Source organism: Podarcis melisellensis, assembly GCF_964234715.1.
Source record: "Podarcis melisellensis genome assembly, chromosome: 3".
NCBI lineage: Eukaryota > Metazoa > Chordata > Lepidosauria > Squamata > Lacertidae > Podarcis > Podarcis melisellensis.
In genome coordinates, this window is record NC_138530.1 from 18,441,619 (window position 1) to 18,467,465 (window position 25,847).

At 43.2% G+C, this 25,847-nt stretch overlaps 1 protein-coding gene across 3 annotated transcripts in view; it reads left to right on the forward strand.

The window, feature by feature from the left end:
* The window catches only part of KLHDC3 (kelch domain containing 3), a 44,838-nt gene extending 20,477 nt beyond the window's left edge, over window positions 1-24,361 (forward strand). For all 3 annotated transcript variants that reach the window (XM_081904272.1, XM_081904271.1, XM_081904273.1), the window contains 7 exons: window positions 2,030-2,101; window positions 2,300-2,513; window positions 3,088-3,174; window positions 6,762-6,870; window positions 22,132-22,205; window positions 22,446-22,524; window positions 23,374-24,361. In XM_081904272.1, coding sequence (XP_081760398.1) covers window positions 2,030-2,101; window positions 2,300-2,513; window positions 3,088-3,174; window positions 6,762-6,870; window positions 22,132-22,205; window positions 22,446-22,524; window positions 23,374-23,440 — 702 coding nt within the window. In that variant the 3' untranslated portion in view covers window positions 23,441-24,361. The remainder of the gene's footprint in view (window positions 1-2,029; window positions 2,102-2,299; window positions 2,514-3,087; window positions 3,175-6,761; window positions 6,871-22,131; window positions 22,206-22,445; window positions 22,525-23,373) is intronic.
* Window positions 24,362-25,847: the final 1,486 nt, after the last annotated feature.

Here is a 25,847-nt window from a genome sequence, read left to right on the forward strand (position 1 = left end):
GTATTTAGAGCCAAAGTCTGCTTGCTGTTATGCATCTCTGTGCTCCTTGCCTCTTAGAAAGCAAGCTGCTGTACTGTTGATTGGTAAGTAAAAAGTAAAACTCAATTTAGTCTATTGACATTTCAGGTAAAATTGCCTTTGTTGTCAAGCCACTACATTTGTATTTTCCTCCTCTTTCTTTTTATGACAGGTTGCAGTTCTGAATGCTGTCCTGGGTTATTTATATGAAGGGCAGTAAACAAATATCTTAGATCAAATTGTCAAACCTCTTAAAAGTTGGATTGCATCAGAAGGATGAATAGTTGCTAATTTATGAATAGATATTAATTTGTTCTGTGAACTGCCCTGAGACCTCTAGGTATAGGGCGGTGTATAAACTCAATTAATAACAATAATATGCACAGAAACGCGCATATGCGCATTGACGCGGGTGGCGCTGTGGGTAAAACCTCAGTGCCTAGGACTTGCCGATCGTAAGGTCAGCGGTTCGAATCCCCCGACGGGGTGAGCTCCCGTCGTTCGGTCCCAGCTCCTGCCCACCTAGCAGTTCGAAAGCACCCTTAAGTGCAAGTAGATAAATAGGTACTGCTTTCTAGCGGGAAGGTAAACGGCATTTCCGTGTGCGGCACTGGTGCTGGCTCGCCAGTGCAGCTTCGTCACGCTGGCCACGTGACCCGGAAGTGTCTTCGGACGGCACCGGCTCCCGGCCTCTCGAGCGAGATGAGCGCGCAACCCTAGAGTCGGTCACGACTGGCCCGTACGGGCAGGGGTACCTTTATGCACAGAAACAGTCCAAAGGGAGTCTAGTTCAAGTCCCTGACCTATCAGATGACTAAAAATTTCAAACTTTCTAAGAGATGTGTTGCATCAGAAGTATGAGCAGATGTTAATTTATGCTTGGAAACAGACTTAGACTTTCTAGATGACTTTCTAGTGTTGTCTTCACCATCACTAGAGAGAGATTCCACAAGTTCTTAAGACAATCATAATTGTGCTTGTAAGATGTGCAGAATGTTTTCCCTTCCTGCATATTCTTGCAATTACTCTAAAATAGATAATAGACCACCTCTGTTTTCTGGTGATGATTGAGGTATTTGGAACAGATGGTGTCCAAAAGCCATCCATTGATTTGTGGCTGAGCAGAGTCTTAACCTGTTTGCAGTACACAAGCAGCTGAATCTAACTGGCATTTTCAGTGACTAGATCAGGCTTCCTCAACCTCGGCCCTCCAGATGTTTTTGGCCTACAACTCCCATGATCCCTAGCTAGCAGGAGCAGTGGTCAGGGATGATGGGAATTGTAGTCTCAAAACATCTGGAGGGCTGAGGTTGAGTAAGCCTGGACTAGATCTTATGGCAAATGAGTTTGTTTTCAGTGGATTTACAGCATTAATTAAAGTCTGTGTGGCAGGGTACTGAAACAAACGAAAATATGGTGATGGGATTTAAGGGACTCACCAGCAAATCCAAAGATTTTATCTCTCTCCATGGTATGTCCAAGTGTTACAAAACTTTGGCAAACCCAGCAATCCTAGTATCTTTTACAGGTTGTTGCTAATTATGCATTCCTCTCAGAACATTTAGCTTAAGGCTTGTCTGGTCTGACTTGGTGACTCTTTAACAACTCCAGCTGAGGTTAATGAGAGCTACTGATGTTTAGCACTTACTTAAAAGAAGAGCAAAGGGCAGCCTTTGCCATCTCACACCAGACATTCAGAACCAGTGTACTGTAAATCATGGTTTTAATCTCTCACATTACTTCTTTTTTTCTGTATATAAACTGGAGTGGCATATGTATATTCAATGTGTTGTTTGGATAGTGTGCACTGATGTGCGTCAGTCTGAACAGCTGCTTTGTTTTCTGAGCCACCTATTTCAGTTCCCTTAATATATTTCAGCTCCACAGGGAAATGCTGAAGAATTAAACTCTGTTTTTATCTCTAGAGAGCAAAATAACCAAGGGCCTTTAGAATGCCTGGCAGTGCTTGATCCAGCATCCCCACTAGTTTAACAATTTCTCTTTCTTTCAGGCTGATTGTTTTTCAAATGACATCCACAAATTGGATAGCAGCAACATGATTTGGAGTCTGATCTGTACAAAGGTCAGTATTGGTATTAGTGTGTCTTTGGGTCCTGCATGTGACCCTGTTTGCCATTTAACTTTTGTCTGCTTTAGTTTGTAGTCAACAGAATTTTGAGCACCCAGAATCCCCTTTCACCTACATCCCCTTTCATATCTTTTACTCCTAAAGTAACTTCCATTTCCCTTTGACTTACTTAACAGGAGTCTCTTGTTTCAGGGCACACCAGCTCGATGGAGAGACTTTCACTCAGCCACAATAATTGGGACAAAGATGTATGTGTTTGGGGGAAGAGCAGACCGCTTTGGGCCATTCCACTCCAACAATGAGATCTACTGTAACCGAATCAAAGTATTTGACACAGACACAAACTCTTGGCTGGACTCTCCTCCCACTCCCCTCCTTCCTGAAGGCAGAAGGAGCCACTCAGCATGTAAGTCATCATTACACTCCATCGAGCGTGAAAAGTCTAATTAAGATTAAAGAGAAAGTTGTAGTTGGCCAATCAGGCACAAGTCTTCAAAAGATCAAATAGGGGCCTTTGTTGTTTTTAGAAAGCAACAATGAACAGGGAATCAGCATCTAAATCAGTCTTGTGCATCTCCCATTGGGAGAGGTGCCCATTATCAATTTTGGACAAGATGGAAAAACAGAGGACAAGAATTTGGAGTCAGTTGCTTACCTCCCTCCTTCTTCCAATATGAAATGGTTCTTAATCTAATGTAAATGGACAACCTTAGCTCTGAATGTGGCATGCAATAACACATGAGTCCTGGTGGATCACACCAAAGACCCATCTTGTCTAGCATCCTGTTCTTATACTGACCACCCAGATTGCTTATGGGAAAATCATAAACAGAACTTGAGTGCAACAGCATTCTCCCCACTTGTGATTCCTAACAACTGGTGTTCATAGGGGAATAGCACAAAAACTTTTCAGTTGTAACTGATATGAAACTGAGCTTCGTTTTAGGTGTCCTGACATGTACTTTCTCTATTCCCTACAGTTGGCTACAATGGAGAGCTGTATATATTTGGTGGCTACAATGCACGTCTGAACAGACACTTCCACGATCTCTGGAAATTTGATCCAGGTATTTTTAATTGACATTCCTTCTTATTATTGGTATTACAGGCACCTCCAAGAATCTCTGCTGTGATCAGGGCTACAGCTATGCATTAATCACATTTCCTCCATGCCCCAGATGCTCCCATATGTTTTGTAGGATGTATATGTTCAACAGATGCATGTAGCGTATGTTCCCAAACACACAGAGATTCCATCAGTAAGGAGTGGTGAGGTCTTGGACCCAGTTAACAATATTAGCTGAAGTGGTGGTTGCTATATTGATTTGGAGCTCAATGCACTAATGGCTACATTGTACTCATGAGGAAGTGAAAGCTAAACAGCCACACTCCATAAAGCTCCAAGCACATCTCTGGAGTGCCACATGGGACCCGGGTAATGCAACAAATACTGGTTCCTTAATCTGAGCCTGGAGTGAGTGTCCCTGACCCTGCAGCTTTTGTCTATGAACTGTTGCTGTCTCTGCCAACAGTAACAGCAATACCAGTACCTGTTTGGGATTGTGGAGGCCAGGGGTTGACTGTTCAGTACTGCGCAGTAGACTTTTGGATCATGCCTTTGATGGATAAGTATATCCATTAGGAGCTTCAAACCCTCCACCCTTTTATTTGCATCTCTCCATTGGTAATGTGGCTGTGTGGTACTGATATGGCTCACTGCTAATGAGTTCTCAAATAAGAGATTCAGAAGAGTGTAGCTTCTTCAAGTTTTATGGCCAGCTGCTTTTCTCTAGTGGGCTGATGCTCCCTGGCCAGGCTTCTCAGGAACTGGACACACACATGTACATGTGCACACATCGCCATGACCACCACCACCTTCCTGTGCATGGTCATGTTTGCTCTGCCACCTCTAAGTGTGAAAGGGCAGGATATAGCAGAGGCCTCCATAATGGTGCAGAAACCTCTTGGGCACCCTTTTCCTCAGCACTAGAAAGAACGGCAACCCTTCAGTGAGATTTTACAGACTAAAGTACTGGATAGTCCTAGCAGATCTAGCTTCCAATCCCTGCTTAGCCAGAGACTTGCTAAGCTCTGCTTTAGATCAAAAAATTGCTTTTCAACCTCAGAGGGCCAAGTTTAAAAATGAATGAGAAAATAATTTTAAATTGCTCTTGTATTCTGCACATATATCCAAAGAGCCCACAAATTCTCTTTTCTGAAAAGCAGCTGAGACCACTTCAGATTGTTCCCGCTAGCTGTTTCAGCCCCTGTCTGCCACCTTCACTTTGGCTTTCCCCATGCCGCAGTTGACCTGTAAGCTCCAACCTAAGGCCGCGGCCGCTACCCCTGCTCAGCTTGGATGAATTGATTGAATGTTATTCCTGTGGGCTCAGCCAGTAAGTAAGTGGCATGCCCAAGGAAACACAGGGTCTGTAGAAGTAGGGGGGAAATCAGGTGGGGGGGGACTAAGAGGAGGAAAAAACACCCACCAACTCAGTGAGGACTGAGCATGAAAAACTAGGGGCTGTAGGATGGGAGTACCCTGGAAGTAGACATGGCTGGCTGGAACACATCTATTGTCTGATCATTGCAGCTTGTGGAAGTGAATTCCTTACATTAATTATATGTAGGTATGTCATTGGTTTATTGGTTTTTTAGGGGACGCAGGTGGCGTTGTGGGTTAAAGCCTCAGCGCCTAGGACTTGCCGATCGAAAGGTCGGCGGTTCGAATCCCTGCGGCGGGGTGCGCTCCCGCTGCTCGGTCCCAGCGCCTGCCAACCTAGCAGTTCGAAAGCACCTCCGGGTGCAAGTAGATAAATAGGGACCGCTTACCAGCGGGAAGGTAAACGGCGTTTCCGTGTGCAGCTCTGGCTTGCCAGAGCAGCGATGTCACGCTGGCCACGTGACCCGGAAGTGTCTCCGGACAGCGCTGGCCCCTGGCCTCTTAAGTGAGATGGGCGCACAACCCCAGAGTCTGGCAAGACTGGCCCGTACGGGCAGGGGTACCTTTACCTTTACCTTTATGTCATTTGTTTAAAATATTTATTTACTGTGTCTCATTACACTAATAACAAGGCAGCATACAATTAGATAATTCAGTATACAATAAAAATGATCCAGTAAAAAGAACATGACAGTTACAGTACCTAGGAATTGTTCAGCTGATGGCAGAGGCTGCAGAAAGCTTGAGCAAGTGGATGTGTTTTAACAGCTGGTGGAAGTTCACTGTAGTAGGTGTATACTACATGAGTAGGGAGCTCATTCTACAGAGCAGGGGCCCTTCTCAAAGCTGCCATGAAATGAATATGGCCGCCTCTGAATATTTTCATGAATGGGCAGGCCTGTGTGGGAGAAGGCATTCTTTCAGAAAACCTGATCCAAAATTGTTTAGGCAAAGCTATCCTAGTCCAGGAACAGTCAAGGATAGCAAAAGGCACTCCTAGCCACTGAGGTCATTTTTGCCTCCAGTGACAAAGATGGATCAAGGAGAACTCTCAGAATATGTACCTGTTCCCTCAGAAGGAATGCAACCCCATCCAAAAAGGTGCTCTAGTTCCTGGGAATCCCTTGTGCACAGGAGTATTAGTCTTTAGCTTCAGCTTATTGGCTCTCAACCTGCCCACTCATGCATCCAGACACCAGCCTGGGGATTGCAAGGCCCCACCTTAAATGGTAAGTGATGCTTATGTATGTCCTCAGTTTACTGCCACACAGTTCCAGTTATCTCACCACACCTTAGTATGATGCTCAAGGAGGAGGTTTGTCAGTGTATGCTCCAGAGAGTAACTACGTCCTGCCTTTATTATATTCATACAACTAACTTGCCAATCTCCACTCTATAAAGGAGAGACGGTAGCAGGCATCTCTGTGGGGATGTCTCAGTGGTTATGGCTTCTGTACTTCCTGCAGTTACCAATAGATGGCAGTGCACCCACATGTACTCTTCAAAAAGGAAGTTAATTTATAGTTCAATCTGCAGAATGTTTTCAGAAGATGCTGTGTGGTTTCTTAATTCTGAGTTCTACGGTTGTCACCTTCTTCTCATTTGCCCTCTAAAGCAATTGCTTTTTCAAGGGTCCTTATGCAATAAATATCCGGGGTTTTTTTAAGTGAAGTGCAAACCGGAACAGCTGAATGCTTTGAACTATAATATCCTTAGTCTTCCAAGAGAATTTGGAAGAGTTCCTTTTATTTGAGGAGTTGTGGTGTAATGTAGCATTTTCTTACTTCACACAGTCCTGTGTGACTTGAAGGTGTGAAATCTGTATCCTCCTCGTTAACTGCTGGAAATGTTCAGCTTGTACAATGAAACATACAGCTTTGCATACATTTCATGTTTGGGATTATTGGTGAAAATGAATGTATAGCTGTCCCAGGGTTTTTCTGTTTAACCAAAAGATCCCTGCTTCACTTGGAATAAAATATCAAGAGTGCAAACAAACATTTTTCATGAAGAAAAGACTGCGATATTTGAAACCTGAACATCTTTTTCACTTGCAAGCAAAAAACCTCAAGTGTTTGTGCTGAAAAGCAGAAGGTTTGTTTCTATGTGTTAAATTTGTAAACTTCTTCAAACTAGAGCTTGTTCATGTGGCTTGTCTTTACCAGGATTGCTTGAAATATTCAGCTTTCATGGTGTATGTGTTTTCTCCAGTTTCTTTTACCTGGAAGAAAATTGATCCCAAAGGGAAAGGGCCATGTCCTCGCCGCAGGCAGTGCTGTTGTAGAGTAGGGGACAAGATCATCCTCTTTGGAGGCACAAGGTGAGTGGTATATCAGATTGGCTTTCTTGGTGTCTTGACTTTGGATTTGAAAATTCACTGTTCAGTTCTTAAGCAATGACAAAGAACCAAAAGCAAGCCTTACCACAAACACACCATTGCTCATTCCACAGGCTCTGTTCAGTCTATTTCTAGTGTACGAGATTGCTTCTGAGCCCTCGAGTCTCTCCTGTAGGCCAATTTCTTAAGCCAGCTTACATCGTCCCTGACCATTGGTCATAAAGACTGGGAGTTGTAGTCCAAAATCCAATGCTGTAAGATTGGAGATAGGAGAAATGCTCCCTGCTATTTTACAATTTTTAAAAATCTCTGGTAAGTTTATTTCCAGTTTTAGCGCTTTGGTGCTTAGCACTAATACTGAATATAAGAGATCACTTGTCTCCAATCTTAACACTTAATGTTTTGATCAGAGATAGCAGATCTATGTGCCCGATGCCATATGTCAGGTGACTGACAGGGGGGTGTGGTAGGGGGTGTGGTTTGCCCAGAATGGCTTTGCAGGCTAAAATCAGAGGCCTAGTAGGCCTAACTAGGTATGCAGGCCAGAGTTTCCTTCTGCTATTCCGAAGCTGCCTACTGCCATTTTGTGATTTTTTAATATTTTTTATTTTGCTTCTCAGTTCCTCCTTTCCCAATTGGAGAGTACAATACTTATGAACTCTTGTAGAATTTTCACCCGATTTGTAGGTTGCATGATGTGGTATAAAATTTTATACTGTATCTAGCATTGTGAACCATTGAGTTCAGTGCAGAGAGTAATGGACTTGGTAAATAAAAGTTCAAATTACACCTTAGCAGTCTGATTAGTTAGCCTTAGCAGTCTAAGTAATCTCATACAAGTCACGCTGTCTTATATTTGGTTCCCCATCTGTAACATATAATTATTTAATGCCCTACCTTGTAACAAAAATTCATGAGACAAGGAAGGTTTTTAAAAAACTGTACATTAAACATACTGTAAAATATGAAAATTATGCTGTTATTGTTTGAGACTCAGTTTTCCTCCTTTTTCCATGGATCATGTTCTGTTTCACAAAAGCAAGGGGGGGGGGAATCATAATGTCATAAAGAACCAAAAAGGATATCTCCTCCCATTTCCTGGAGTTCCATGTTAGTCCTTTCTTCAGAAAAATGCAGCAACATTTAGCAAGAATAGTGACTGCTAGCTGACTTTGCAGCTTGGGTGAATTAGATTGCAATAATGACTTTTCAGTTTCTGGAGTTCAAAGGCTTTATGCATGCAAGAGCTCTTTACAGGCTAAATAGTGATGAGAGAGAAAAACCACAGACATATTGTCTGGAGAGAACAGCAAACAAAATGGCTTAAGCTTTGTGGCAGAGTTACCTTAGACATAGAAGCTTGCAAACAAGTGCTGGCTAGATTGCTTGACAAAACAGTGGCTTTGTGTGGTTTAAAGTAACACATGCATTAACTACAGATTCAATAGAACAAAATGTATTTGCTTTCCCCTGACAGTGACAACCAGTTCCTTAAAATGTCATTTTTATTGTTGTAATCTCTTAATTAACTGCTCCTGTGAGTCTATTGGTGCTTTGTGATGATGCCAAAAGGTTTTGTGTGCCCCTTCCCTATTTTTCCCATTCAACTTTTACCGTATTTTTCGCTCTCTCTATAACACGCACCCAACCATGACACGCACGTAGTTTTTAGAGGAGGAAAACAAGAAAAAAAAATTCTAAACAAAACAGTGGATGTATGATTTTTGTGGTTCATGCTGTGGCCACAGACATGTGATCTGACGGTGAGTTTGGGGTAGCCCAATACAAAAATCCTGTGGATCCATGTTTGTAACCACGATTTTGCACCACTGCAGCCCCAGGCAACAGTGGGTGCGTGATTTTTTTGGGTGCAAACTGTAGCCATGGACATGCTATATGATCTGATGGTGAATTTGGGGTGACCCAGCGCAAAAATCCTGAGGATCCATATGGATCTGTGCTTTGTAACCACGTTTTAAGTGGGGAGGGAAGGAAAAGTACTCAAGGGACAAGGAGCACGTGTGGGGTGTGTGGAGAAAGATGCTGCTAATAATGCAGAATAGGGCTATAAGGGGAGAAGGCTCCTCTCCTCTTCCGCTTTGCTCCTTTAAAGCAAGCAGGCTCTGCTTCTCTCCCTCCCCGGCTCATCCCCCCCCCCCCGCTTAGCGAGCTGAGTGGGGAGGAGGGACAGAGAGCCTGCTTGCTTTAAAGGAGCCAACCGGATAGGAGCCGCTTACACTCGTGTAAGCGGCTCCTCTCCCGTTTTGCTCCTTTAAAGAAGCAGGCTCTCTGTCCCTCTCTCCTCCCCACTCAGCGGCTCTTTTCCCGCTTTGCTGTTTCAAAGCGAGCCACAGAGGAGGGAAGCATTCGCTCCGTAACAAGCACAGACATTTCCCCTTACTTTCTAGGAGGAAAAAAATATGTGTTATGGAGCGAAAACTACGGTACTTCCTTGCCCTAATGCCTATCAATTGAACCTAATCAGAGAGATCTCAGTGGGTTATGCTGCAGATGTCTGCTGATTTTTGGGGGGAGGGGGTGTTGATCCCACTTTGGGTTTCATGCAGGGTAATTTTGGACACTGGACTTAAGGGCCATGAAGTGGGGGCCCTAATAAGCTGGAATGGTGTAGTACACTTCAAAATGTCGTAACCCCCCCCCCCCCGTGTGTTTGGGAGCCCACCTGCCAGTTTGGTCTGGTGCCCTGGACTTTTGTTCAATGGTTGTTCCCTGAGGGAGGAAAGACAGGGAGGATAATCTCATGCATCGTAGCAGCAGTTTCCTTGTACAGCACCACTCATTGCTCTTCACATCACCAAAAACAGCCAGTTGCTGACATTCACACAACTGCCTGATAATGTGTTCATTTCTCTACAGGAAAATTACATTTTTCTCAGTAACAAAATACTACTGCTTGGAAAGAAAAGGTGTGGGCAGTGCTTTGCAGATGAGGAAACAAATGTACATTTGGGGCACTATAAACAACCCAGAAAGACATGTAAAACCAGGAAGCAACTTGGGACTTGTCTGTGACAGTGACAGCTAAATGAGTGATAGAATTAACTCTGTCTTCAAAGCTGAATTTAGCTAAAGGGTCTACTAACTAGGAAAGTTGCTGGAGTTGGGGGTTGAGTTGTCAAACATTGGCAGTGACCTCAGCAAGATACAAGTTGGCTAGAAGTGATCTAGATACTTACCAGCTGCTATGAGCCAGGAAGTACACGAGTGCAGCAGAACTTTTGGCATCTGAGCTTTTTCTTGATGGTAACCATATGTTAAGTATATAAATCTATAGATATAGACAAAGTAACTGTTTATTAGAAATTAATTTATTTTCTCACCTGTTTTACTTGGAAAGTTTCAAAGTAAGTTTTAAGCACAACCTACTAAGCTCTTTCCACCGTGACTCCTTCTATACTAATAAACTTGCAATGTTTAAAGACAGGCAAGATGAGATTAGGGTGCTCCTAAAATTAAAATGAGTGTTCTCAGGAAACCCCTAAACAGATTTAACCACCAACAGACATAACTTCTGGACAAAATACTGTCTCGCCTATTGGTCTGTCTTAAAGAAATAGAAGAGCAGAGCAAGAGGCTCAGGCAAGTGTTTGACGAATGGTTTGGGAGTATCTGAAGCTGCAATACTTCTACCACTATAGAAGTGTTGATATGATCAGATTTTTGCATAAGAAGACTCTGCCAGCTCCCTGTGTAAGAGGCTGTAAATATAATTTAAACTTCCTTTGCAGTGAGTGTCAATAATAACATAACCTATTTTTTTCATAAGCATCTCATTAATGTTGTTATGACAGGGCTCAGTAGCCTGACTGGATTCATAAGGGTAAAAGATTCAGAGGCCAGGAATATACACTTTGTTAGGCATCACCAGGTTGAAGACGTACATCAAAGTTGAGAATATCAGAAACTTGAGACCAACAATGACAAACCAATTTTCCATATCATTGCCTTGGGCTTGGTGGTTTCCTTCCCGTATAGCAAACTATACCTTCCATTCTTGAAGGCAGGGTATCTCAGATGATGGACTGAGCTATTGATCTGATCGAGTAAGACTTATCTGATATGTTATTTAGAGAGCCCCATTAACTCATGAGATTGGGAAGAACCAGAAGGTCATAAAGTCAAACACCTCCCCCTGAAGCACAATCTTCCAGCTATTGCACCATATCTATCTTTCTCGCTCGCTCTCCCTCTGTCACACAGAGATGCACACTTCCGATCAAAGTGTCATCGGTGTCACAAACCATCCAGTCAAGTTGTGTCAGTCTCTGATAACATCCATAAATTGTCTTGCCCTGCAGCAGAGGTGGATAACTTGTGGAATGTCAGATGTTGTTGGGACTCCCAGCTCCCACCTGCCGGAGCCAGCATGGCCAGTAGTGAGAGTTAATGGGAGTTGTAGTTCAGCAACATTTAGAGGGCCATATGTTAGCCATGCCTGACACAATCAGTCACTCACTGAGAGTGAACTCTAGTGTAGCATAATATTAAGCAGATGTCTGCAGTAGCCCCTCCATGTGGGGCTGCCTTTAATGATTTCGAAACTTCATCTAGTACGAAACGCAGCCAGCTGGATGTTGAGGCTCAGCAATCGGATCCTGTACTGATGCAGTGATTGCCAATACTGTTTCAAGCCCAATTTAATGTCCGAGGGCTGCATCCCCTCAAAGGCAACATTTGGTGGGCGTATGCCAGTAGTGGGCATGGCCAAAGGCAAAATTGGATGTGGCAATGAATGTGACACTTAGCTTTGCACAGTAGGCTACACTCCAGCCCCACATACACCTCTCCCCATCCAGGCAAGCAAGTGGTATTTTCAGAACCGAAGCGCACATTCCAGCAAGGCACAAAGTACTCGAGGAGGAAGCTGAGCAGGGCTGGGGAGGAGGCATGGCCTGAGAAAGTCCCAAGGATCAGACACGGAGGCCTGGTGGGGCTGTATCTCACCTCTGGGTTTCAGATTCCTCAGTCTAGTTCCTCGTAAATGGTTTGGAATGAATTTACTTTCAGGACTACCTTCACATATCTCAGCCTACACACTGATCATCATCTGAAGCCCTGCTTGCACACCTATTTCCATTATGGATACTAGAACACAGGGCCACACAGTGAAGCGTTGGAAAACTCAGGACAGACAAAGTACTTCTTCACACAGCACATAATTGAACTCTGGAATTTGCTTCCAGTAGATAGTGATGAACACCAGCTTAGATGGCTTTTAAAAAAGATTTAAATGGAGTCTTGGAAAATAGGGCTATCAATGCGACTAACCATGATAATTAAGTTCTGCCTGCATGGTTGGAGGGAACATGCTTTTATACATTGGTTGCTGGCAAACAGAAGTGGGGCGTGTGCTGTTGCACTCAGGTCCTGCTTGCAGGCTTCCCATAGGTATCTCGTTGACCACTGTGAGTACAAGATGCCTAAACAGGCCTTTGGCTTGATCCAGTATTCTGAGTTTGGGAGACTCAGGGAAGCTTGGTTTTAAGTTGCTTCGGGTTGCCCTGGGCAAAATAAAGTATCTAACAAATAAAAGAAGGAAGGAAAGAGAACCTTTTTTTTGGCAGTGGTCTCACTTGTGGAATGCTTGCCAGTGGTGCTACATCATGCCCCCCCCCCTTCATACCTTGGATATTTATTGGATTTTAAAATTAGTTAAAGTTATCATTACTTATTTACCAGGGTGGGTATGTTTTTTAGTGTTATTCCTAGTCCTTGTATTACAGTTTTATTATTCTTGAATCTTACTGCTAATTATATTGTATATTGATTGTTGCAACCTACCTTGGGAGGGTTTCTAACCCTTCAAGACTGCCTGTAAATATGTTTAATAATGATAATTAATTAGGTCAATTGATCTAAAAACGTTTTACTTGTCTTCACATGCTTCTTCCTTACCCCTTCCTGTGAGCTAGGGGAACTCAGGATAGTACAGAAGTCACTTTTGATATAGGAAAGATGTGGGGAACTTCCAGCATTTATTTTACACTACTGAACAAAATAATGATAGCGCTGCTTTTTATTATAAATATAGGTCTACAGAAAAGAGAAGGATACGTGTATCCTGCATATACATATTTTATATTAAGTATAATACCTTTAGATATAAATAGAGAATGGTCCAATTATTTCAAACAATGAGTGTGATTGTCTATCATAATAGTATGTACCATTTCAAAACGTTAGAAAAGTCACTTTTTCTCAAAATCATGTTGCTAGATTTTTATCACATTAAGTGAAAAGGTAACATGTTACTATGAGCATATTAAAGCAATGAAATAACAGTTCCAATAGCTTTCTTCAGTGTGGTTTTCCCACCTCCATTCTTCACTGTTGGAGTGTCACAATAAAAGTGCATTTGAAGTGCCTATTTTGTGTCCGAATTCAGGGGGACGGGGGATGGACAACTTTTATTGCGCGTTACAGTTTCCCACATCTTTTGCTGGTTTGATAAGACACTGTTTATAGTGTCGGGAGAGGATGATAAGAAGGCCAGAAAGGGGGGTTGGGGTGGAGAGGGAACTTGGTTCACTTCCTCTGAGTAGCTATCAGGTATGCTCTGGAGCTGGCTGGCTTGATAAGACGTTTTTCCAGGAAGTTGTTGTAAATGAAGAGGTTCCTGCATCTTGTATTGTCCTGAAGGTGACAGGTCACCAGGAAGTGGGGGTGGGGGGAGGGAAGAGATAAAATTTCAGCACAGGGCAAGGATTAGAGGGAACATAAGTGGAAAAATAACAGCCAGCAAATCTCTGGATCCATTGGAAAAATGGAACAGGAGGCATCAAATAGGGAGAGCTAAATCTTATCTGTCTGTTATTCAGACCCACAGGAGCCCTTGCCTCCCTGCTTTTTGCATAGCCTGTATTTCACATTTAGTTTGCAGTCTTCCGCTGAAGATAGACATAAGCTTTTAAAAGAGGTGAGAGTGATAAGTTTGCCACACTGTACCCACACATTTCTTCTGTTCTGCTGTTCTTTCTGGTCAGAAGTGTTTTGCATACGCAGCACAAAAGCCACTTACTGGAGATAATAGTGGGATAAATGTACACAGCTGGAAATTGTTCTGCTCTCATCTCATCTTCAGTTCTGTGGCGAGAAATTACTTTTCCATTTTCAGATGTTTCTGTGGTGTTTTCTGTTGGTATACCATATAGTGAGGAGATCTCAACAGTTTATCTGCAGACCACAAATCAGTGTCCTCAGATCTGCTGCAGGCTCTGTTAAATAAATATCTATCCCATTTCCTGAGGGGTAGTTATTTTAGTCTGTTCAGCAAAAACAACAACAGAGAGTCTTGTGGCATCTTAAAGACTAGCAAATTTATTAGGGCATAAGCTTTTGTGGACCAGAGTCCACTTTGTCTGGTGTATGGAATGCTGTCTTGAGTTGGCAGAGATATATAGTCATACACATGGGTGGAAAGAGAGAGAAATATGTTAGCAGTAAGATAAGAGGGAAATGGAAAGGCAGGAAACACAGATTGTAAAGCTTAAGTGTAAAAATAATTACAGTGACCAAACACAAACATGTTAGCAGATGTGTACTTTGATTCAGACATATATACAAACTTCATAGCTGGATGTTGAATGTTTAGCTAATCAACTCTTAAAATAGATCCTATCCTGGAGGAGCTGGCCCTCTGCAGCTCCTCTTGCCCAAAGAAGAAGAGAGTGCACAGCTTGACACTAACAAAATAGAATAGGGTCAGGGTAATTTTGATAAAATTAACCAAACATGAGCTAACAACATAAGCAAGAAAAACACATTTGTTTGTTTGTTTGTTTTTTAAAAATACGCAGGTCTAATCTACTGAGCTTCTTGGGTTTGCCAGTCAGAAAGTTGGCGGTTCAAATCCCTGCAATGGAGTGAGCTCCCGTAGTTCTGTCCCAGCTTCCCCCAACCTAGCAGTTTGAAAGCATGCCAGTGCAAGTAGATAAATAGGTACCGCATCATACACATTTACTTCCTAAACAGTGAGATTACTATGTGTGATATCTTGGGACTGAAGTTCCCCATTTCATTTGTTCTGTACCATGTGTAATACTAAACAGCGCTTGGTAGGACTTCAGCAAAAGGCACTTGTATTGCACATGTACAGCATAGTGTTGATGGATGGAGGTTGCTAGAAGAACTGTATTACTGCTTATTTGATCCTTCCCGAAGGAATTCTGAATGTGATTGGATGCTCTTAAGCTCTCCATTTCCAAATTTCTAGAGGCCTAGGAGTGTTGCATGTACTTTTTTTGTGTAGGATATGCAGTGGTGGCTGACAAATTAATTTGATTTGAATTCAAATTAATTTATTGGTCTTGCCTTTACTGTCTAGGGAGTTCTGTGAGAGATGTTATTGTCTCTTCTTGCTGATACTCCTCCTGCCTAAGTTCAGCTGAGTAAAGTGTATAGAAAGTTGTTAAGGGAGCACAAACCGATGCTCAGATCATCTAGTGTGAAACAGTCAAGCTGACCCACCAGCTTGACTGGCCCCAGAGCCTGGCTGATAACAGAGTAGTAGGTGCCCCAGGTTATCCCTTCATGGGAGCCATTCACCCCCATGTCTGGCCTTATTCTTCTACAATCATTTTGGCCTTGAACTCTGACGTCTTTTAGCCCTTAAGACTTGTCTGTAATGCAGTAGACACTGCTTTTTTCTCCCTCACAAAGATAAGGAGTGCATTAGGGTTTCCTGACGTGGATGTGAACTAAGGTTAGATTATCCTGGCTGGGAAACTGCAGAGCTGTGGTGCTTGAAAGAGCTTTATCATGAGCTCAGATAGACAGTACTGCTCTACAACAGGTGCTGTCCCTGCTAAGGTTGAAGCTACAGTATTGGAAGAATATCTTTGCCCTTATGTGCGCTTTTGTCAGAGCAAAAATTAATAATGCCAACTGTTCTTCCATTTTCTGGCAGAAAAGTGAGAATATCTCATTGACACATCTCTCTAATATGAGAACTAAAATTGTTAGCTTGTGGATGAAATTGTAGCTTAATTAGATTTGATATTAAAGTATAACATGTTGTTAAGCATCTGTATTAACCCTCCTGTGGTAATGGAACGGCTGTGTGGACCCTAGGTGGTGTTTGAAACATTTGTGCAAACCTGAACCAACTTCATACTGCATGCTCAAGAATTATGTTGTCCTGTGGTGTTTCATCTCTCTCCAGTGTCTTTTCATTTATTTAATTTTGTTTTGCATGCTACCATGAACCTATTGGTACTGAAGTGAAGGGGGGTGGGAAACAGTCTAGTAGGACCGTAAAGATTTCCTTTGAGTTCACCCATCCTTGTTTGTTAATAACATTGTTGGGAAGGTACAATTTGAAGAAAAGAAGTGGTGTGCTGGAAGAGGCTTGTTTTCAACTGCAGCACCATACCATCCAGCCTCTTTTATCCCCGCCTAGCATCTCAGGTTCCAAAGCAGTCACAGATGTCTTGTGGCAAGCCTGCTGGAGAAGATCTCAAAAAGGTTTTGAATAAGTATTTTTATCTCTGTCATCACATTGCAGTTCCAAATCCAGAATAAGGTATTTGAACTCCCAGGTCATTCAGTCTTGCTATACTGCCGCACAAAGACCTCCTTTGGGGTTAGCCGGCGTAAGGATGATGAAGGGCACTAGAAGAGGGCTCCATGTCCTCCTCATGCAGTTAAACAACAGGCATGGAGCAACTCAGAGGAGGATTATTCTAGAAATACAATAAGGTCCAGACACTTCATAAAGCAATACAGGACCAGGACAATGTGGAGCATCTTTACTGGTTCCAGACACTTCATTTCCCCCACCTGGATTTGGACCTGAAAGACTAGGACCAAGTGTGGGTACATGGAGGGCAAGTTATAGGGAAGCGCAGTTTGAGACATTGCGCAACATCATTACTGGTGACAGAGCATGTCTGTTACGGCATTAGCATTATCTTCTCATTTCCTGGTTTTCTGTATCTTAAGCCAACATGAGACCCTTACTCTGGCATTGAACTGGTAGGTTTCTTGATCATATTTCTGTGACTTTGATTTGCATTCCTTAGACAGACAGACAGACAGACAGACACACACACACAAACACACACACACACACACACACACACACACACACACACACACAAACACACACACACACACACTGCTCCTTCATTGTACTCTTCCTTGATTTAGCTAATAGTTTTTTGATGGACAGGTAACAGGACCTTGTTCTTTTAAGAATGATTCCTGTGGGTCCCGAAGAACATAAAACATGAATCCTCTGTCCTAGCTTTATTGAATTTACTTGAATATATCTATTAAGCACTATATAAATAGGAACTAAAATATCTGCTGGTTGCTGAAGAAGCCAAGGTAGTAATGGATTGGACACCAGAGTGTTGTTTTATATTTAAAAGCTGTCAGGAAGAAAGGGAACTAAAGAGTAAAAATGAATAGCATGCTGTTTATCTTGTTAAAACCCACCAGTGACATACTCAAGGCTCTGTACTAGACCCAGTGTTGAATTGAATGATTCTATAGAAACAATAGGTCAAGGATAACCATATTTTCTGTTCTTATTCACTACTGGTGGAAAATAACCAGTGTTGCTCAGGAATTCTAAGGAACCAATTTATAAATTGATAATAGAATATAATGTGGTAGTTTCTAGGCCTGTGCACAGGTCCCTGATCTCCAGCTCTGCCCCAAATACCAACCAAACTGGCCAGAGGGTTCAGTCTTGTTGAGTCCTGTTTCACTAGTGTGTTCCTCATGGGGAACAAGTTGGTGGCACAGACCCCTTCAGCCAACAGGATTTCACCCTTGACAAGGTCGCACCTGCACTGCTGCTGCACATGCTCAGCTGCCATGCCAGGCCTGCTTGCCCACTCCTCTGGGTCATTGCCCCTCAGTGTAGTTCAGGCCCTAGCCATTCTTCCTGCCACTGACAAGAACGCCACCTCCTACCACTCAATGGCTGGCACTTATCCAGCTGCTATCGCTGCTGCTTCCACCAGCACTGCATTATGAGAAGCAGTTGTCTGAGCTGGACCCTCCTCACTCACCGCCACCCCCTACAAACTGATTCCTGCATCAACCAACTCCCATCTTCATGGGTGCAATAACCAATGGTGAACTACCAACTGACCACTGGTCTTGGCCCAACACATTGTTGGTTGCTGGTTCTTCTCCCCCCAACTCGTCCTGGGGTTAGGTCTCCTCTTCTGTCCTTGGGACCTCTGCAGTCTCATACCTGCCCCTGTTGTTTGCTTCCTCAACATGTTCCCTTTGAGTAGCATGCTGGCAAGAGGTCCCCCTGCAGCAGTTTGGAACAGGTTGATTCAGCATCTTAATTCAAAATGGTATTTGACAGTTTCCAAACATAGACCAAAACGTGCTTCTCAGTCTCGGAAACTTTCATGCCAAATTGGGTGACAGTATCTTCAGAAGTGTCCAAATCAGTGCAGTGTGGAATGGTTTGGTCCGCCATCTTGGTTCAAAGTGGTGTCTGATGGTATCTATCCAAATGTAGACAAAAATTGGTTCCTCCCTCTTAGAAACTGTTTGGCAATGATATTTTCAGAGGTGTCCAAATCCATAGAAAACGGACGGACAGATGAACCACTTTCCAAAATATATAGTAGACATAGAGGTACAAAGGCTAGAAGTACATTTTACTACATGATGTTGATTGCACTAATGTTGTTTTTAATCATTCTAAGCACAAAGGAGATGTAGGCTAAAAATATTTTAAATATATAAAATAAAAAGGAATTAAGTGCTCCATTTCTAAAAATCCAAAGAGAGATGTGGCACTGAAGTGTGAAGACATTTGCTTTCTCTCACCCACATATGCACAAGTGGAAAATATTTATTTTCTTTGTGAATGAAAATGCAGAATGCTGCTTCTTTGTACTACAACTTGATTTGAAATTTGATAAAATTGCTTCAGGAGACCAACCACTGCTAGTTGGCCATCCTGGCTGTAGATAGTAAGACAATGGGCACCTGCAACCCATAACTAAAAGGAAATATTGGTAGTAACATGATGAATGAAAAATTCAAAAGTAGATGAAATTTAATGCAGTTGCATGGTCAGTAAAATGTAGCACCAATGAACTTTAGAATTACTCACATCCTTTACAGGACTCTAATCTAGCAATTACTTGAGAAGGCTGTTACGTATCTGGGGAAAGCCGAGTTTATGCCACTGTTCTCAGTGTGCTGTCATTTTGCCAAAGCAAGCCCTTCAAGACCAAGTGTGAAAAACCATGGCAGAAGGTCAGATATTCTGATGATTAAGAATGGTTTCATATTTTGGTTCCATACCTAAAGTGATTTTTTTTTTTAGTTGACAGGCTGAGGGGAAGCAGAGAAGCCAAGTGATTAAGCATGTAGAAAACTCTATAAAGAGATAGGGATTTGTGTTATTTCACTGGGGCCAGGCAGAAAAAGTATTTTAATCAATAAATGCCAGGCCGTTAGATTGGAAGCAGAGATTCAAGAGAAGATTGTGAATAGATGGCAGGAACACTCAGAGCTACAAGTGGGACCTTCAACAAAATGTTGCCGTGAGTAATTCTTCTGTGCAGGATTCTAGCCAGCTGTGCCAGCTTACAGGATATTCCATTCTATTTCCCACCACCAATTTTTTAAATATATATAATTTTTTCCCACCCAACAGTCAGTGTTCTGTAGTCACTGAAAATGCTCAGTTCTTATTAGCTGATTCAGGGGAGGAGCTCCCGCTTAGAGGTTTTTCTTTCTCTCAAATGTAGTAGTAGTAATGTTGTTATTTATACCCCACATATCTGGCTTGGTTTCCCCAGCCATCCTGGGTGGCTTCCAATGCACACCAAAACATAGTAAAACACCAGACATTAAAAACCTTCCAAAACAAGGCTGCCTTCTAAAAGTTGTATAGTTATTTATCTCCTTAACATCTGATGGGAGGGCATTTCGCGGGAATAACAACGTTTAGGTATTTCTGCACTTCCTGATACCACCCGTTAGTTTGTAGATGGTGCCAGATGAGCTACATAAGAATCTGCTTTTGGAGAATGAGTTGGCCATTAATGCATAAAATGGTAGCTGTATGAGGTAGAAAGATGAAACCTCTTATTTATCTCCAAATATTCGTGATTTGAGTGCGGTCTTCACAAAGCAGTCATTTACACAGTTATGTAATATCAATGATGTACCTATAGGCAGATGAAGCATAGTTATAATCCACTCTGACTATTTCCGTCCTCTGATTTTATGTCTCTTCCATTCCACCAATTTATTAACCTTATTGATTTATTGATTGATTTATTTTTCAAGTAACATTTATACACTGCTTGATTGTAAAAAACAACAACCTCAAAGTGGTTTACAAAAGATTTCCTTGCATAAGGTTTACATGGAGACCAGATTATGTTCAGTCTTCATTGAGAATTTAGATTTAGTTTACGTGTTGGATATACAACAGTGAGCATTCATCCTGATTTGCTTGTGGGGTGTTTACGCATCTCCCCATTAATCACTCATTCTTTCCACACTTTTCAATGCACTTCCTTGTCACTGTCGAAATTATTTCTATTTAAAAATGAATTTGCTGTGCTAAGACAGCAGAGTGCTTTAATCTGCTTTAATTGTCCAAACCTAACTTTCCAAGGATGCACTTGAATCCCTTCCACAAAATACTGACAGGCTGGAGCCTCCCTTAGTGTAAGGCAGCAAAGGGAGAGACTGGCTTATGTTTGTTTATTTTTTGCAAGGAATCTGCTTCTCTCCCAGTCGCCTGCCTATTATTCTGTTTAAGAGTCTGCCAACCCCTGTATCTGTTACTCAAGTTGATTTGGTGGGTTAAAAAACCCACACCTCTAGCAAGAAAGAATCCTTTCAACTTTAGAGAAGAACTCAGACGTCACTGGTGTTGTGGAGTGATCAAATACACAACCTCAATCTGATTCCTCCCCCACTGCTCCCAAGTTGGCTGCCTGCTAGGGGTCTCTGTGACCTTCTGTGATAATGAAATTTCCAGATGGTGCAGGAACATCCTGCCCTGGCTGCTGCGAGGGCAGAGCAAGGAGCCTTGTTTGTTTGCTAGGGAAGAAGAGAGGCTGGAGCAAATGAAGCAACTGGGCAGAAGCCTGTACAAACAGGTCAAATCCATGCCCCAAAGTATCCCCTTTCTAACATGCTCAGGTTTCTCCTTTCTTAAACCACGGCTGACAGATCTGCTACGTTTCCATGCTCATCTGGGGTATTTCTTTGTGTCCACACAGAGGTTTAGCACGCAGTATGCAGAGATTTGCTGCCACAATTGTTCCTGTTACTAAGCAAAGTGATTAAGGCAAACCTGTTGCCTTGATGATGGGATTCGGAACGGCAATGCTGAGAGAAGAACCGAGGGAGTCTAGTGTGTCTTTGAATGGAGTTCATATAAGATGGGAGGGAATTGCAAAGCTAATGTAGAGTTGGGATTCCCAAGCGATGGTCTGCAGACAATGAGCAGTTCGTGAGCTTCATTAAGGTAGCCTGCAATGTGTCTGTAAAAATACTATTAAAAATCATACAGCATCTGGCACAGCGCATTACAATGGCTACAAAAGGCAGAAAAGTCATTAAGAGGTCCTCCAAGACTCTCAGCAATTTGTGCAGGGGACATTTAAGGAACCACTGATGCAGAGTAACACAGAGTGGGGAGTTTATATGTATTGGGCAGAGGCACGGGGCGGGAGAGAGAGGGGGGGGGGCTACTGCAAGGAAGTTGTATGGTTAGAATCCAGTGTTGTTTTTCATTTTTTGTAACCTGCCAGGGTACGTAGAAGTGCAAGGTATACGTGTTTCAAATAAATTTCATAGACTGAAATAAATACATATCACAGCCTCATTGCTAATGCAGGAATAGCAAAGTGGGGAAGGGAAGACTTCGTTGCAAAGAGACTGTTTCCATCCTGACACATCTACGATAAAATCCTTTTGAATTGCAGAGGATAGGGCAGAGGTAAAGGAAATAATCTTGAAGGTTAAAGGAATAGATGGCAGCATTAGACATAAGGCAGTAAAGGGAGTAGGAACTGAAAACAAACAGCGTTGGCTTGGCCAGCAGTAAACACAGAGGTTATTAAAGAGAGCCTTTGCTATCAGCAGCTGCACTTTGTTAAGTAACACTGAAGTCAGGGAGGCCCTGTGGAATAGTTCAGAACTCTGGAAGAATCCGAAACACAGCCTTAATTTGAAGTGAATTGCAGTGATTGATGGGGTTCTCTTTGTTTTCCACAGCCCATCCCCAGAGGAAGGCATGGGAGATGAATTTGACCTGATGGATCACTCGGACCTGTACATCTTAGACTTCAGTATGTGAACATTTCCTCCTTATGTTGCCTTTAGTAACTGCTTCCCCTAGGTTGAATCTCCTGGTGTGTTTTCTTTACATTAAAAAGCCTGGTCAAAGTAGCTGTAATAGCCGTACTGTCTCCTTGTTCCATTGAGGGAGCTGCCTAGTGCAGCTAATTTGGCTTACTTTTTATGCTTCTCATGGGCTGCTTCCAAGAAGGGCAGTTTTATCATCATACTGTATGCTTCTTTTTCTTCAGGTCCCAGCTTAAAAACACTCTGTAAACTGGCAGTGATACAGTATAACCTCGACCAGTCCTGTCTCCCTCATGACATCAGGTAAGTTACTTATCCCCATTCAGGGATGTTCAATATATCTAAACCACTTGTTCTATACTACACAAGACACAGCCTTTTACCAGGGCAGACTATTTTCCCCTCTACCCAATATTGTCTGACTGGTACTAGGTCTCCATTAGAAGTATTTCCCATCACCTGCTACCTGATCTTTTTAATTGCAGGGTTCAAACCTAGGACTTTGAGCACATAAAACACACACTGTGCCATTGATTTCTCTTCCCCCAGTCTTCCCATTTCATGTTTGTCATTGCTGATGGCATCTGTCTGTCTTGAAAGACAATGGAGTGGTGAAGTCAAACCTCTGCATTAGCAGCACCAAAGTGACCTCCCTGGGGCGCAAGCCTGGGCAGTGTGTATGGAGGTCCTGGGCTCCCCAGACAACAAGACCCCCTCTCCCAGCCTCACTGATGTAGTCCAAAGGAAAGCAGAGCAATACATTTGGCACCAGCTTGGCTGCAGGAGTTGCCAGAAGAAGCCGTACACGGCACCATCCAACCGCCATGTTTAGTAGCTGAAACATCTTGATTGTTTTGTAGTCATTTAGTCGTGTCTGACTCTTCATGACCCCATGGACCAGAGCACGCCAGGCACTCCTGTCTTCCACTGCCTCCCGCAGTTTGGTCAGACTCATGTTGGTAGCCTCGAGAACATTGTCCAGCCACCTCGTCCTCTGTCGTCCCCTTCTCCTTGTGCCCTCAATCTTTCCCAGCATCAGGGTCTTTTCCAGGGGTCTTCTCTTCTCATGAGGTGGCCAAAGTATTGGAGCCTCAGCTTCAGGATCTGTGTTCGATTGTACCTGTGTTTAATTCTAGCCCATTGTCTCTGCAGGTGGGAGCTTGCAGCAATGACGACAAACAGCAACATCAGCCGACCCATCTTCTCCTCTCATGGATAATCCAGTCTCCTGCTCCCCCCTCCCAGCTGCCCTCGGCCCCCCGCCTTGTAGACATCATCTACCGTCTCCTTCACTGTGCATGAATGTTTAGCCTATTCAGGAAAGGGGCACTGCTTCACCTCCACATAAGAGATTTCTTTGTAGCCCAGCGCTAGGAGGGCTCTACTTGCCCATCCTGCTGCCACACCTCTCCAGCTGCAACTATGCCGAGACCTCGCCTTAAAGGCAGCATGCATGCAGAATTGGACAGTGCGCTCTACAGAGAAGCAGTGCAGGTGTGCTTCTGCTCCTGCTGCTGGACACTACAGCTTACATTTCTCTATGGCGGCAGTACAACTTGAATAATAGGAACAAAAGAAACTCAATCTCAGGACTAACTGGTGTAAGGCCAGCATGTGCTTCGCATAAGTCTAGGATCAAAGGCAAACCAAGCAAGGACTTACCAAGACCCAACTTCTCTACGTCCCTAGCCATTTTGAGTGCCTGGCCCTCATCATTAACCCAAGGGCTGAACCAGGTGCCCTGTCTTAAGCCATTTTCTCTGCTCCGCTGTGAGCTCAGAAAAGCATGCCTGGTCTTACATATTTTGAAATTGGACTGGGTTTGCCCTTCTCCATTGGGCATCCAGGGGAACTTCATATATATATATATACAAGATAATCAAGCACTCGCTGCCTTTACAGTAGTGTGGACTTCTGTGAGGTCAGACGCTTTGCTTGGAAGAGGAGGGGGAAATGATGATAGCTCTGCCCGCCTAGGCAAGGAGTGGCCATCCAACATCTCATAGGACTGAGTAGAACAGAGACTTTTCTGTGCCTGTTGCAGGAGGGGTCACTGCAAGATCTGAAACGCTGCTGCCCAGTTTCATGTGTACAAGCAGCACCTCTGAATTTATAAATACGGGGGGGCGGGGAAGCTAAACTTTGGTAGCCTTGTGTGTCAGTGCTTTTTTGTATGGCTGGAGGGTGAGTGATGGACCCATGCAAAGAGCTGGGAGCACAGGGCCCGGAGATTGCAAACTGAGCCTGAAATCAGAGAACTGGTCTCACTTTGTGGCTAATGGCATGCACTGGGAAGCCATCTGTTCAAATCTTCCTTTGACCAGGACTTGCTGGATGACCTTAAGCAAACTTCTCAGCTTCAGCCCCCACCTGAAAATCAGGAGTATTAGTTGCCTGCCTTACGGAGATGTCGTAAGGATAAGTGAAGTGTTTCATATATTCTAAAGTGCTATATAAATGCTCCACATTATTTAAGATAAAATTGGGCTTCGTCGTCACCCTTATTAAACGAGGCTTTCAGCCAGCCAAGACCACTCTGGTGCCTCAAAGCTGCCTGTCTCAAATGTTCCATTGACCTATTGAACCCAGTACCAAAATTACACCATTTTGGGTGGGGAGATCAGAAGCTCATCCCTTTTGCTTTCTTGTTACTTTTATTACCCAAACATATGACCTGCTTTGTTTTCTTCTGCGTCCGTGAAGAGGTTGACATCCCAAAATGCTAGCAGGACCCCATGGACTGGAAAACGCATGGGGGCAAGGAAGAGGAGAGGGTACATGCAGTAGCTTTGACCCTGCTTAATTCATGCATTACATTCCCAGCCAAGCATTGTACTCTGTGGGCTTATCTGTGATGCAAGGCAGCAGTTGGCCTCTTGACCCACAGTGCCTTTAGAAAACCCTGGTGTAATGGACAATGCCTTAATGTTAGGTGGGTGTATATGGATATTCACAACTATGATGAGAAGATTGTGTGTGTCTGTGTGTGTGTGTGTGTGTGTGTGTACAATGGATGGAACAAATGGGACCAAAACAAAAACAGTAGCCAAGGGTTCCAGGTGCACACATATCTTTGTTCCTCCGTTTTTTTCATCATGACATGTAGGGCTGGTTCACATAAGGTATGTTCATCACTTGATGTGTGAATAAGCCATCACAGAACCAGGCATTCTATAGAGCATTCTTATATCACCTTCCCATGCTCAAATATAATGCAGTTTCTTTATTCAGCCGCCACTGACCAAGTGTGAAAAGTGCTTGTCGGATTTTCAGTTTATCACACCCCAGATAACAAAAACCGGGACCCTTCCAAGTTCCAGCTTGCTCTTTTTTGCTTGCCTTCTCTTGTTTTCTCTGCCGCGTGGATTTTATTATTTGACGGACTTTGATCAAATAACTGCAGAATGCTTGCCGCCCAACATTTACTTATTTGTAATTGTTTTCTGAATCAGTCCTTGTCTACCTCACCCAATTTGGGAAGAGCGTTTGCAGTTCTTTCTAGGAGGAAGACTGATCTACAGTTTGCAGTTAATTGTATTGGCTTACTGGGCACACTTACATGTTTAACTATCTCTTCTGAGATATCTCCTTCTGAGATGGTAGATCAGACCTTGCTACTTCTGTGG